This window comes from Rhinolophus sinicus, chromosome 1 (assembly GCF_057876585.1).
Source record: "Rhinolophus sinicus isolate RSI-liver-muscle chromosome 1, RSI-T2T, whole genome shotgun sequence".
Classification (NCBI taxonomy): domain Eukaryota; kingdom Metazoa; phylum Chordata; class Mammalia; order Chiroptera; family Rhinolophidae; genus Rhinolophus; species Rhinolophus sinicus.
The window spans coordinates 28,342,705-28,357,179 of record NC_142501.1 but is presented as its reverse complement, the minus strand read 5'-3'; the positions used below and the strand labels follow the sequence as shown (position 1 = coordinate 28,357,179).

The 14,475-nt window shown below is 35.1% G+C and overlaps 1 protein-coding gene across 16 annotated transcripts in view; it reads right to left on the bottom strand.

The window, feature by feature from the left end:
* Positions 1-296: 296 nt before the first annotated feature.
* The window catches only part of LOC109454273 (uncharacterized), a 121,482-nt gene continuing 107,303 nt past the window's right edge, over positions 297-14,475 (bottom strand). For all 16 annotated transcript variants that reach the window (XM_088797999.1, XM_088797984.1, XM_088798003.1 and 13 more), the window contains 5 exons: positions 6,468-6,589; positions 4,192-4,224; positions 3,318-3,356; positions 923-1,427; positions 297-419 (listed from right to left, as the gene is read on the bottom strand). In XM_088797999.1, the coding sequence (XP_088654125.1) occupies positions 964-1,427; positions 3,318-3,356; positions 4,192-4,224; positions 6,468-6,546 (615 nt within the window). In that variant the 5' untranslated portion in view covers positions 6,547-6,589 and the 3' untranslated portion in view covers positions 297-419; positions 923-963. The remainder of the gene's footprint in view (positions 420-922; positions 1,428-3,317; positions 3,357-4,191; positions 4,225-6,467; positions 6,590-14,475) is intronic.

Sequence of the window (14,475 nt, the reverse complement as noted above, 5' to 3'; positions counted from 1 at the left end):
GTGTTCTCCCTGTGCACGTGTATGTCCAAATTTACCCTTTTTACAAGGACACCGGTCATACTGGATTAGGGGCCCACCCTACTCTCATGTGAGCTCATCTTAACTAATTACATCTGCAACAACCCTATTTCCAAATAAGATCATATTCCGAGATACTGGTAGTTAAGTCCTCACAAAATTATGAAAAGCTGATCTACCTATAAAGCTGCATAATACAGAACATTTGGAGTCCAATCAGAGCTTTGTACCTCCCAGCCTGTCCCTCTTGTCCCTTGACTGAGAACCATAACCCTAAAAGGAAAACAAGAGCCAATGTTTAATGCTGATGACTTTATTGATGATTTAAAGTTGGGGAAAGGAAAGGCCAAGAAGTTCACACCACTGAAAAGTTGATGGTCCCCAGTTGATTTCTATCAATTCTGAAACAAAGAGAAAGAGTTTAGAGAGAAGTAGCTTGGCCTGAGCATGATCTATGCCTCATATCTCTATTATTAAGTAGTCTCATTATAAGACATCGCATTACATTAAGAGATAGAGGTGAAGAAGGAAGAGTGGGAGGTGGAGGGGGAAGAAGAGACCAGCAGAGGGGAATGTAAAGGGAAGAGAGAGGAAGGGGAGGGGAGGGAACGTAGAAACTGGGGAGGTTATAGGCTAATATAAGAATAAGGGAGTAAAAATTAAAATCCCAAAAACCAAAGGTGGAAATAACACGTGCTCTTCTCAAAATGGAAGAGCTTTTCTATGTGCAAGGTTGAGGCAAGGAGAATCGTGGCAAGGACAAATCTGAATAAAGAGTTTAAGAGTGTCAAGACTGAAAACAAAAGTCAACATTAAAAACAAGAGAAATGAACAGAAAGAAAAAGAAGAGTTAAAAATTTTAAGAAAAATTCCCTAGATATATGAATAAAAATGCAGTTAATACCTAGGGAATCACTGGAAGCCATCTTTAGTTGGTTTTCCTTGTCATTGGTCACCTCTCTGACCATCCCGGCCATCTCTTCCACGCTGGCTTCTATGGACACCTTGGCCACGCGGTTCACCTCTGCGACCTCGGCTACGCGGGCCACCTTGAGCATCACGGCCTCTTTGGCCATCTTGACCATCTTGGCCACTTTGGCCATCTTGACCATCTTGGCCACTTTGGCCATCTTGACCATCTTGGCCACTTTGGCCATCTTGACCATCTTTGCCACTTTGGCCATCTTGACCATCTTTGCCACTTTGGCCATCTTGACCATCTTGGACACTTAGGATATCTCTTCTTGCTCTTCTATATGAGCTTTCCTGGTCCTTCTGGCTGTGACGTTCGCGAGGCTGACCGTGGTCTTTTTCCCCATCTTTGCCCTTATTGCCATGCTGACCTCCATGTTCTTCTCCTTGAGATTTATCTCGCAATCCCTCTGAGTGTTCTTCAGGTGATTCAGTATCTGCTTAATCAAGAGAACACAGATTCAGAAAGAAACAAGGAAAAAAGAGGTTAGCCATAAACTTAAATGAGGCAAGTATGGAACCTACTGTAGACTCAGTTTAATTAGAAGTAATGTATTACTGGTTGGAATGGTACTAGATAGTGACCGGTGCCTAGAAAAGGAGGGGCAGAGAAATCCTGGCCTCTTCAGAGTGTGTATGCTTAGCTTAGCAGCTCTTGTTTGTCCCATCACCATTTACTCTCCCTTTTTCTGATGTTTCTGCCACTATTCTATATTGCCATCTATCCTGAATTTGCCGTGATATATATGAAATCATCTAAACCATCAGCTCTCTCATGATGTCTGAGAGAAACCACAAGATGGAGTCACTGTATCTACCTATAGATCAGGGGTGTCCAAACTTTTTTCAACGTTTTTCACCAAGGGCCATATGCGGTAAAATATACAAACAGCCGGGCCACTCACTCGAGGTGAAGTACGTATTGCCTCACCTGGTTTATTTAAGCAAACTAAATGTATTTTTGGAATTTGCTGCGGGCCAATAAAAAATGGATCTCGGGCCTCAGTTGGCCCACAGGCTGCAGTTTGGACACTCCTGGTATAGATCCTCGTATACATGATATCTTGGCAGAAATCTATTGAACAGGGGGAAATTATCAACCACGTTGGCCTTCCCAATGGCAGATAAATCATATAACACCTTCTTTCCGTTTTCTTCTAGCACCTTCTACAAACTGTTAAGTCTGTAGACAAACAGAAAGTATAAGTAAATATACTTTCACCTTATGTTGTTTCCTTTTGCAAATTTCTGGGACCTGTACTTGAGTCCCATCTATTGCATTAACTTTCAATCATTTCTTCATGATCTCATGGCCATCACTTTTACAAACATTCTCTTATGGATTCAACACATATTGTTTATACACATGCTGTATTGTGCCTTACGTCAGAAACTAAGAGCTCAAGCTTAAAAGACACAGCATGTGACCTCAAGCTGCTTGCTCCTCATTGTTGCCAGGTTAACAGAGAAATGGCTGTGTCACCCTTCTATTCAAAAATCTCTTTGTTGCCCGTAGAATAAATTACAAATTCAGCTTCCCCTGTACAACATCCTTTACAATCTGTAACTAACCCACATCTCCAGCTTTATCTTCCTATAATCACTTTAACGTTACTGAATTATTCTGTGTTCCTACACCATTGAAATAATATGTTATATGCACAGATGTAGCTGTGCATTTCACTCTGCTTCCCCCGATGCCTCCACTCTCCAAGGTCCAGGTCACATGGCATCTCCTGTGGGAGGCCTTCCCTTTGCCCCCCTGCTCTGAGCTTCCATCATACCTTCTTTTGCCACTTTTCTGATAGTCATCATCATTATGGCCAAGCTAAACCTTCCATTAGAGCCTGAGTTCCTAAAGGACATTTATCTTTGTATACTTGCTACCAAGAATAGGACCCTGCCATGGTTATTGTTCAGTATTAAATTTTATTGAAATAATATTGGGGTAGAGCATATGGATAGTCAAAGCATTTCCCCACCAGGAATCCTCATAGGCATACCCCTAGAAAAACAGCCAAGGCCAGGTAACCTAGGCAAGAAAAAAAATCAGAAGGAAAGCAGTGACCACATTTTCTAGACCGAAGAGAACCCTTAAATCTAAAGCAAATCATTTCTTTTTTTCTTCTTTTTTTTTGGTCTTTTGTGCTCCTTCTGCAATATGGAACTAATAATATTAAACTATATGGAATGGTTGAGAAAGAAAATCTTAAAGGTTAAGCATGAGTTTCTAAATTACAGTAAAAATTGTAGAAACGGTGACCAGAGGTTCCTAGAATCCATTTAGAAAAATTCTAAATAAGTTAATTGAATTCAAAATAACTCACCTAAGAGTTGGGATTCTTCCTCTTCGTCTTGAGGGACTTCTGCAAAGAAAGAACAACAAAAAACTATAACGTGTTCAATGACATCATAACCTGAGAGGAAGGATCATTGACAAGTCACGAACTGGGGAAAATCATTAAACATGTAAAGGTTTTCTTTAAGCAGCAAAAGTTTTAGTTGACTCATTTATTCAATTTGCTATTTCTTTGGTGACATAACTTATAATTCATTAGCTCTCTCATGTACTATGGTCTTTTCTAACATCCTCCCTCCTACACACACTCTCTCCCTTGTCGTTAAAACTGACTTCAAATTTTTCATTTGGAGTGTGTAAAGCTAATAATGGCTTTAAATTTCATCTACTCTGAGGCATCTTACCATTTAAACAGATATCAAGGCTTTGATAACCAAAGAATGAAGCATTAGTGCAGTATATAAATAAGGTGCAATTGTAAACTTGCTGGTTGAATAATAGAAGTACTTTAGTTAAATTAAAGAGTATCTTTATGATTGCATTCAAATTAGTTAAATGTCAATGGAGATAATGCCCTTACAAACAAAAGCGATTTGTGTTGTTCAATTATTAGTCTGTGATTTAGAGAACAGCATTTACAAATCAATAGGGTGCCATGATCTGCTGATGTTCGGACACTATTTACATATCTGACACAGAATATTTCAGTGTGGAAATGAAGGAAATGACCCATATCTAACAATATGACTGAGGACCCCTAAAACTTAGGGGTTTGTTGTCCCTTTTTGCCTTTCTCGAGGCTCAATTTTGCAAGTTTTCAAGAGACAAACACTGAACAAAGTAAAAAGTATGCTAGGTTCTGAAGAAAAAAGAAAGGAACACATCCTTGAAAAAGGATTTACCTAGCTCTTCACGTAGGTCTTCAACCTCAGTACCTAGAATTAAAAAAAAAAAAAAAGATAAATTTAAAATATAATTTAATAAGACCTCATCTGTACATTTGTAGAAAAACAAGTAAATTTAGACACAAGAACTTATAAAATGCTTAAGAGAACTAATAATAATAATAATAATAATAATAATAATAAAAGATTTGGATACAATGGAGCAATATTTCCCAAAGTAGAACCCTAGACCTAAACACTGATTCTGAAGCAGAGATAAAAAGGGTGTCAAATATTTTACTAGTTCCATATTATATATAATAAAATGGAAAGCCACAATGATTCCAGCAAATAAAGATTATGTGACATCTTGCAACAGAGGAAATTTGAGAACTGAAAGCATTTACAACAATACTACTTACTGTCTACACTAATGTGACTTTACTATTCTGGGAAATTCTTGCCCGTGAAAATAAATGTTTCAAGTAATTATTTGTTACTTCAGGAATTTGCCCCAAACCTGTTTAAACAAATATTAATCTGTTCACCTTTTCAGTGGCATCAATTGTTTTCTCTCCAAGACTCAGAACCTTTCCCTCCTAAACTCTTAAATCATGAATCTTACCTATTCCTAATAAAGCTCTCCTTAAACTAGACCCCTAAACCTTATCTTTAAAGATTCCGACCTTGTGTTTTTCCCTCAGAGGCACTCTACAGGTAAAACAGCACTTTTCTTACCAAAGTAAGGGTAAGGTTATCTTTGCCTCATGACAGATTGTTTTGTTGGTGTTCTGGGGCATCCTATGTTTAACAATATTTTAAGCTATAGTTTTACTTGAAAGTTACTCACATTTTGATAAATAAATGTTCTATGAAATACTCAGAGAAACATAGCACTGCACTTTATTAGACTGTAAGTAAGGCTGCTCTTGAGAAGTTGAGTGAGTTAGGGATGGCTGTCAAGGGGGAAATCCATTTGGGAACAAAGCAGAGATGTGGAATAAAGGAATTTCTGTGTTGAATAGAGATATTAACTTGAAATTGTTCAACATACTTAAGACAATTTCAAGTCATTTTAGATGAGGCAAAAGCTAAAAGAGGTCACAGAATGAGGTAGAAAGATCATGGGATTTGAAATCTGACAGGGCTGAGTCTAAAAACCAGCTTTATCATTTGCTAATTGTGTAAGCTCAGAAATATTTAAACTCTGAAGTTATGGTTCAAACATAAAATATGGATAATAATATCTACTTCAAATTGTTGTAGCAAATAATCAATGACATAATATATGTACAAGACCAGGCATAGACTAAATTCCCAGTATACACTTTAAAAAAAAAAATCTTTCCTTGGAGTTTTACTGTTATTCCCATCTCATACCAAAACTATCACAAAGTGTTAGACTTTGAGGTGCAAAGAACTTTATCATAAAATACCATTTTATAGATGCTTGTTAATACTTACACACCTTTCAGAGAAATCTGAAATTACCATTTTAGAATTACCTTCTCCATGAATAGCGACTTTGTCTCAGCAGATGGCAACAAGTTAAAACTCAAATAATCTATTAGAATTTCATGTATTTGTTTAATATTGCCACTTTGTTCACTTAGGCTACTTCTAAATAGTGACAAAATACGTATTTAAGAAGAAAATAAAATTTTATTCCAACTTCTAATTGTTTTACAAGAAGTCTGGTATCTGAAAGTTTGCAGTTATTTTAAAGAGTATCTGGAGTTTGACTTTGTATCTGGACATTTGGTATCATTAAGATATGCCATATATCTTCTCTATTTAAAAGAGCTACAAGTTGATAAAGCATTAGCCTTACTCTTCTGTTGTATATAAATTCCTTTATTACTGCTTGAAATTATCTATTCCTAGGAATCACCAGATTTACTATAAATACTGTAAATACATGCCTGCCAAATGGTTACGTGACCAGACTTATAAGTATTTAAAAGGAATAAGTAATGTAATAGAGAGAAAAAAATTAATAGTGCCTGCCTTATGTGAATATTTTGATGAAAGAAACAAAAATTTAATCAAAATTCTTAATATTTCTGAATGTTTTAGTGTTTGATATTAAGAAAATGAGGTATCTAAATGAATTATAGAATTTTCACTCAATTTAGAAGAATGCGTTTCACACAGAATAAATAACTGACAGTCCATATATCTAAAACCAGCAAAAGTCACACCGCGAAGATGATGGGCTGAGGCCCAAGTTATCAGAGAGATATTGAATTTTAACCCTGCCATCCCTTGTACAATCCCTCCTTTCCCCCTCTTACCATCATTGACGTCCCGAGCTGAGCTCAGGGCCAGCAAGGCCATTGAGAGCAAGAGCAGCAACATCTTGGTAGAAGCCATGGTGTCTCTCTCTCTCGGTGCTGCAGGAACCTCAGAAACACTCCTTTATAAGACCAAAGAGAACAATATCACCATTTAAGCCCATGGGTTAGACACCTTTTACCCATATCTGATCTCCGGTTTGGGCCTCAGCCAGCCTGTTGGGTTGAAGGGCTCGTTAAACTCTTCAATGGAGAGCCATAAATTGGTCACACCCTTTAAAATAATTGTTCCTCCTCAACTACTAGTTATAATTATAGATATTAATAATTGTCTTCCATTTTGTCATATTTAGTTCAGAACTGGGGTTCTTTGTTTTACTACCCTACCTAACATTGTTCAAGCTGTCCAAATGTCAATTATTTCACATCCCCTTCCTACGGAATGAGCCAACAGAATCATCATGAAATGAAAGGTTAAAATAACAGAAATATAATCACAGGATGAAAGAACAACAAAGGGTCAAGAAAGATTAGTATAAGTTATCTTGACATGGCTTGAAAAATGAAAGCAGTTGACAGTAAGAGATTAAAACCATCTTCAGACTATGCTTGAATTCATGGTTTGTATGGACTATGGAATCTTTAAACTAAAATGATCAGAATAGTGAGAAAACAATATAGTACAAGGAATAACTGAGTGAATTAAGGGTTTCATCTTAGAAAGAGAAGAGTATGACTAAGTGTGCTAGTTTTACTTAATTATGTAGAATAAAGAGCAATCTTGTGTGTATAGTTCTGGAAGGTACCAAAGAGCTATTGATTGAAAAAGGAGGATATTTTGAAGATAATATAAAATAATGTGAAGTAATTCCTTGTAATTATTTAAATTATTTTAGGTAATTTTAAATTTTGTTGATTATCTGCTGACTCCACTAAACTCAAGATGGACAGATTGTTTTTCTGTTCCAATTTTAGCCGAGGACTATCCACTAGGCCTCCTTAGCTATTGTCTGAGGTGAGGAGTTCCACGTGAGGCTATACTGATGCTCCTTTAGATTGCCATCTGTCTTAGTCCATTAAAACTGCTATAACGAAATATGATAGACTGGGTGGCTTAACAATAAAAATTTATGTCTCACAGTTGAGGAGGTTGAGAAGTCCAAGATCAAAGCACTGGCAGATTTGGTCATAGGTGGTCATCTTCTCTCTGTGCCCTCACATGGTAGAAGGGACGAAGAAGCTCTCTGGGGTCTCTTTTATAAGGCCACTTAGAGTACTTTACATCAGGCATTGTTCTAAGTGCTGAATGCATATTAACTCATTTACTGTTTATATAAATTTAGTTTTTAAAATATTTTCTTATTTGGCATTTGTATGTATAGTTTAAGCTTTAGATATGTTAACCTGTTTCACATTTACATTCACATTTACATTTACATACACATATAAATTTATATTTACAACTCAGTGAAATTTGACTTGCACCCGCACTTTCTTCACTGTCAAGGTTTCCAATACCTTCATGGCCAAATATGTATTTTATCTCTTGATTCCTTTGACACTGTTGACTGCCAAATACTTTCTGATATCCTTCCTTTGTATGATTTTTACAAAACTTCTGTCAATAGGTTATTCTTCTACTCATTACTCTCTTCTTAGTCTTATTCGATGGCTCTTCTTTCTCCATTCAGTCATTAACTAATTCAACAAATATTTAATGGGTGCATATTGGCTTCCATCACTGGTGGTATAATGGAGGATATAAAATAATACATACTCAAATAAAAATATTGTTACAAATTTTGAAAAGTGAGATATTCTCCCAAGTTTCATCTTATTCTCTAACTTACTCTCTCAATCTTAATATTTACTCACTTGTCTATTTATCCTGAGGCAATCCCATCCTACGCATGGCTTTAGCAATTGCTTATATGATGATACTATATCTAAATCTAAGGCCTGATTTCTTGCCTGAACTTTAAGTCTGTGTGTCTTTTACAAATGGCACTGCCTGGATATCCACCAAGAGCCTTAAACACACGTTCGACGTCAATGCCATTGTAGTTCTTGTTCTACATGCAAAGTTGTTCTTATTCTCTTCCATATTTTCGATTTCTATTAATAGGAATACCCACTACTTTTATATTTCTATAAATTTCTTCCCTCTTAAAGTCTTTTTTCTTTTGATGTCTGTGAAAATAAATCTCCTGATTCTTTTTATATATTTTTTAAAATTTTGTCTGCTTCATTAAATCTTCATTTTTAAATAAATTTATTAGTTAAGAGGTATGGAAGATACTGCTAATTGCTCACTTACTATCCATTTTTACCAGTTAGTTTGCATAGCCCCAATAATGATCAGGGTGGTAATGTGTCCAGCGAAACAATATTTATTTTCAGACTCATTGCTGCAGGGTGTGACCATATGGCATAATTCCAGAAAATCTGAAGTTAGTTGAATTTTCTTTGAGTGGTACTTTTAGGAAGGCTACTTCCAGAATATGACTTGCCTTTCCTCTTCTTGCTGCCTGAAATAAAGACACAACTCCTTAAAGTTTAACAGCCATCTTGCAATACAGGGCCGCAACATGAGAATGGATTTCAACAATGTTTATTTCTCTGAACCCAGTACTTCTTCAGTATAAAGGTGTTTAATGAGTTGCAAACTTGAGAGTCCATATTATTTTTGGTATGAAGTTCTCTTGAATGAGGGAAAACTAGAGGATTGGGATATTTTCCCCTCAAAGAATGTCTGACCTTTGCAGCATACTTCCAGTCTTCAGCAGGGGCAGCTGCCAAACCAGTCACCCAGCTTGCCATTCAGGTGCTGTGCTAATGTCTCCTAGAACAATCAATCTCGAAAATCTGTGGTGACAGCATTCTCTAGCCTCAAGAACATACCTCTGTGTCCCAGTTTTAGTACAAAGAGACTAAAAGGAGAGCAATGACCCTTATCATTGTGATTCCTAAAGGTATAGGAGTGAGAACAGGTGCTTAAAGAAATAGAAGCTGGGAGTTTTGCTATCAAACAGATGGTGAGTGCTCAAGAATTACATTTTGCTTTACCACTGGGGATCTTTTTATGCCCTAGTTTATAAAACCAGAGACATCAGTTAAATTTTCAATTTTTATAACTGACCTTCTCAAGTGCCTTAAAATCCAAGTGTCCAGAACTAGATTTGTCATCTTTCCCTCAAAATGTACTCTTTCTTTACCAACTCACACTCTGTGTGCCTCCAATATCAGAATCAGTTTTACACATCTTTCTCTTTCATTCTTTCATAGCATAAGAAATTGAGTCCTTCTCATTTCCAGGCCTATGCTAGATGTTGTATTGCAAAAATGAAATTTCTGCCCACAGAAAGATTACAACCTCACTTGGAAACATATATACAGAGATGATCATAATGCAAATATTTCTTTAGGCCAGCACATACAAATAAAAGTGAGACGCAGTAAATGGAGCACCAAAGTCTGCCTGTGAAAATCAGGGAAGATTTCACAGAGAACATAGCATTTCAATGCAAGTCATGAAATCGTAGTTAAATGTCAGATGGCAGCCTGGATGCTGAGCACATTCCAGGAAGAGGAAATGTATACAAAAACAGAGAAGTGTGAGAGAACATACCATATTTGGAAGATTGAATGTACAGTAGCCACCCCCCCAATCCAAGGAGGATACATTCCAAGGCCCCCAATGGATGCTTGAAACTGCAGATATTATCGAGCCCCATTTAGACTGTTTTTTTCCTATACTTATATACACTTGAGGCTTCTCTTTGGCATATCCAAATTGCCAGCATCACTACTCCCGCACTCTGGGGCTGTTAGTAAGTAAAATAAGGGTTACTTGAACAGAAGCACTGTGATACATGACAATTGATCTGATAACTAATGTGGCTACTAAGTGGGTGGGAAGTATAATCAGCATGAATATGCTGGACAAAGGGACGATTCACATCCCAGCAGGAAGGAGCAGGATGGCATGAGATTTCATCACACTATTCAGAACACTGTGTAACTTAAAACTTAAGAGTTGTTTATTTCTATAATTTTCCATTTAATATTTTTTTAGACTGTTTCAGGTAGCTAAAACTGTAGAAAGTGAAACCACAGATAAGGGGGGACTACTGTAGTTTGCTACTTCTGAATTATAGTGTCATAAGAGATAAAACAATTAAAGTGGAAGGAGAAAAGACTGGACATACAAGTAGAGACCAAATGATAAAACCATATGACAAAAGTCTTGTGTGCCATGCAAAGGAGGTAGTATAAATTATACTTTACAGAAGGGGGACAATTAATGAATATCACACGAAAAAGTAAGATCATTAGATGACTGTGTTAGAAAGATGACACTGGTAACTGTGGTCAGAGGAGCGGTCTCCTGCAATTCCCCAAGAAATGCATAGTGAGCACTAGAGTTAGGGCAGTGCTGATTAGGATAAAGAAAAAGAAATACTAAAAGATTTATTTTAGAAGTAGAATAAATATGATAGACTTAAAAGTAAAATAAGTAGAGTTTTCTAAAATTAGTTTCTTTTTTTTTTTTTTTAATGTAATGAGTAGACTTAGGATTCACCAAAATGGGTAATCAAAGAATAAGGCAGGTTTGGAGGAATGTATGTGATGAGATTAAGGGTTAGGGTGCCTCGTATAAGATCCAAGTGAAAACATTTAATGTCTCACATGAACCTAGAAAACAGGTGCCGAACAAACATTACCGGAATCAATATATGAGTATGATATGTACAATAATTAGCTGACTTATTTGAAGCAGTCCAAACTATAAATAGCCATATGTCTATCAAAAGACAAAATGATAAATTAAAGTACAGACATAAGAGGGAATATTATACAGCAACAAAAGTGAGCATTCTGCTACCATCCTTATACAAAATGTTCAGTGAGAGAAACCTAACTCAGAAGAGTACGTACTATTTTATTATATTTTATATAAACTTTAAAATAGTTAAACTAATCATTATGCAAAGACGTGTGTGTAGGAACAGTAAGAGGTTATTGTCTAGGAAAGGACACAAGGATTCCTTTTGGGGTATTGTAATATATTATTAATATACTATTTATTGAGCTGATTTTAATGACATGGTTGTGTTTCTTTGTAAATATTTGTCAATTTACATATGTATAATGTGCACGTTTTTCCATAGGCATGTTATACTTTAACAAAATATATTTACTTATAAGTTAGTAATTTAGATGATATGTTTGTGTACATTACATAAATTATTTAAACTATGTTAGTAATGATATAGGAAACAATCATTCTCTTTATAACTTTGGGGAATTCAAATTTATATATATTTGAGGAGATAAGTTGTATGATCTATCAAAGTGCACCTGGTGTTTTATCCAGAAACCTCATTCTTAGAATTTATCCTGTAAGTGTTGCTGCATATGTAGGTAAATAAATAAGTAAACAAAAATTATTGCAGCACTGTTTGTGACAGCAAAATACTGCAAACAATATAAATGGTGATGTAACTGGTTAAATAATTATGGACCACCAATACAATGGGTTACAATTCAATCATTAAATAGAATTCAGTGGGTATATATGTGTGGGATGCATATGAAATGCATATGAAAAGATATCCAAACAACAGTTTAGTATGAGCCCATTTCTATATGAAAGAAAAGAACTCTCTCTAAATATGTATGATATAAATAGCAATTTTATATATAATCTATATTTTATATACCTATTATATATAATACACATAATATATATTTATCTTATATATAATATATATCTATCTTATATTCAATTTTCCATATAACTATTTATATATAATCTATAATATAGCTATTTTATATATCCACATATCTATTTTTACATATAAAAAATATATGTAATATATTATGTTATATATTATATGTAGCTATTTAATCTATAATATGTGTATTTATATAGCTACATATTTACATATGTATTATATACAATCTGTTTTATATCTCTATGTATATAGATATAGATATAGACAAATATCTATATCTATATGTATAGATAGAACAAGCAGGCTGTGTTCAGCAAATATCTAAAAATATAAACAAAATTTTACCGGTGATTTTTTTTCTGGAAATGAAATTGTGGTGAAGATGATGAGTAAGACCACCTTTTTCTTTATCCTTCTGTATTGTTTAAACTTTTTATAATGTTTTTATATTTAAAAAATACTAATGAAAATGAAGACCCTTGCCAGCAAGCTATAGTCTCACAGAATGTGAGGACAGCCTCACAATTTGCCTCAACTTCCTGCTTCCTCATTTGCTCCTGCCAGATAAGATCTGGCTTTTAACCAAGACCTCAAGTCTGTTCCAGTCAACACTTAGCACCTTCCTTTCTGTCATCTGATAATTAATCATTTCAACTCTTAACTCCACCTGTACCCATCATTGACATTTACCTGCTTTCACCTGATAATTGAACTTCACTTTGTTTCTTAATTGCAGGCCTTCTTTCTGGGTGTAATTTTACTTTTAACACCCTGCTCTTTAGAATTGATAATAGTCATGACATTGGTTTCAGTGTCCATTTGCCCTTGAAACCAAAAATCAATATCTAATGATATTTAAGGCTTACTAAACCTGGGTTCAATGCCCAAAGCATTGTGTAAGCTCTTTCAGCCATTGTATTATTTAATTGAGTCCTGGCAACCTATAATATTATCATTCTAATATTATAAGTAAATAAATTGAGACATGGATTGTATTTGTCTTGTAAATTTTGGAGCTGAGATTTGACATGAGTACTATTTGACCCAGACAGAGTCCATGGTTTTAATTACTATATTATACTGCATATGAGATTTTGCCCAACATTTATTATAATCTGCCTCATATTTTTATTTGTATTTTATGTTTTTATTTGCTTATAAATTTCTCAAAGGGACTAGCAATATTTTGTCACTGTTCTTGGAACCCTGAATATACAAGTAAGGGGACACTCCATTGCATTTGCTTTCTACTTTTGAATTTTCATTAACTTCTTTCTATTTTGTGAGTTTGATAAAAAATAAAATAAAATAAATGCAATATCAATTTGCTGATGTTGTTATGGTCAGGTCAAACGTCATTGAATTTGAGGCTGAGAAATCTGTACCAAAAAAAAAAAAAAATAGCATTCTAATAGCTTAACTTTGCTTTATGAAAAGGTTGTCTAATTTTGGCAAGGTCACTTGATAGAATCCTGAAGGGATTCCTAGGTGCTTTCTCGTTAAGACCTGCTCAAAATTACTTTTAGTACAGTTTTACTATTTCCTATTCTACATTATAATACGCTCTCGTTAGTCCAAACTTTTAGTTTCAATATATGTGTGCATTAGGAAAGAGGATAAAGGGGAAGAATTTTTTGACTTCCACCTACTTCTTAAATGGTATTTTTGGGACAGAAGCAGTAATAAATCAAGGGGACTATATTCAGAGTGTCCTGGTGCTGTCCATCAGCAAAGTGAGCAGTGGTTTACAGTGGAATTGAAAGCTGTAGAAAAAACATATGTTGCTAAGGGCAGCATTAAAGAGAACAAATATGGAGAACCTCAGGTAGGAGCCTCTATTGTAGGCTGAGAAGGTCCACTGATGAAAAGATTTGGAAGGTGTGAGTAGTTAGCCTAAGCTTCGATAATATTAAAGCTTGTTTGTATTGTCTTTCATTCTGCTAATGTGCTTTTCCTTATTTTTGTCTTATGGTCTCACATATTCCTCAGACCACTCTTTCCCAGAGGGCATTCTGATCTCTTTCTTGATCATTTAGTGGCTTAAACTCCGTTGTTTTCCTACTGGTAATGAATTTAAATTTATATTTGCAGTAGTGACTATTAACAACTCGTTCAAAATTCATTTTGTCTCAAAATGGCTCCGAAGGTCATACCTCCACCTCTTTCTTGCTAACCAGCACCATTTCTGCTTTTCTTGGTTTTTATAATTTGTGTTTGCTTACCATATCTCAATTTGGAGTGTCTAAGTGTCAAAGAGGAGACTAAGAAAA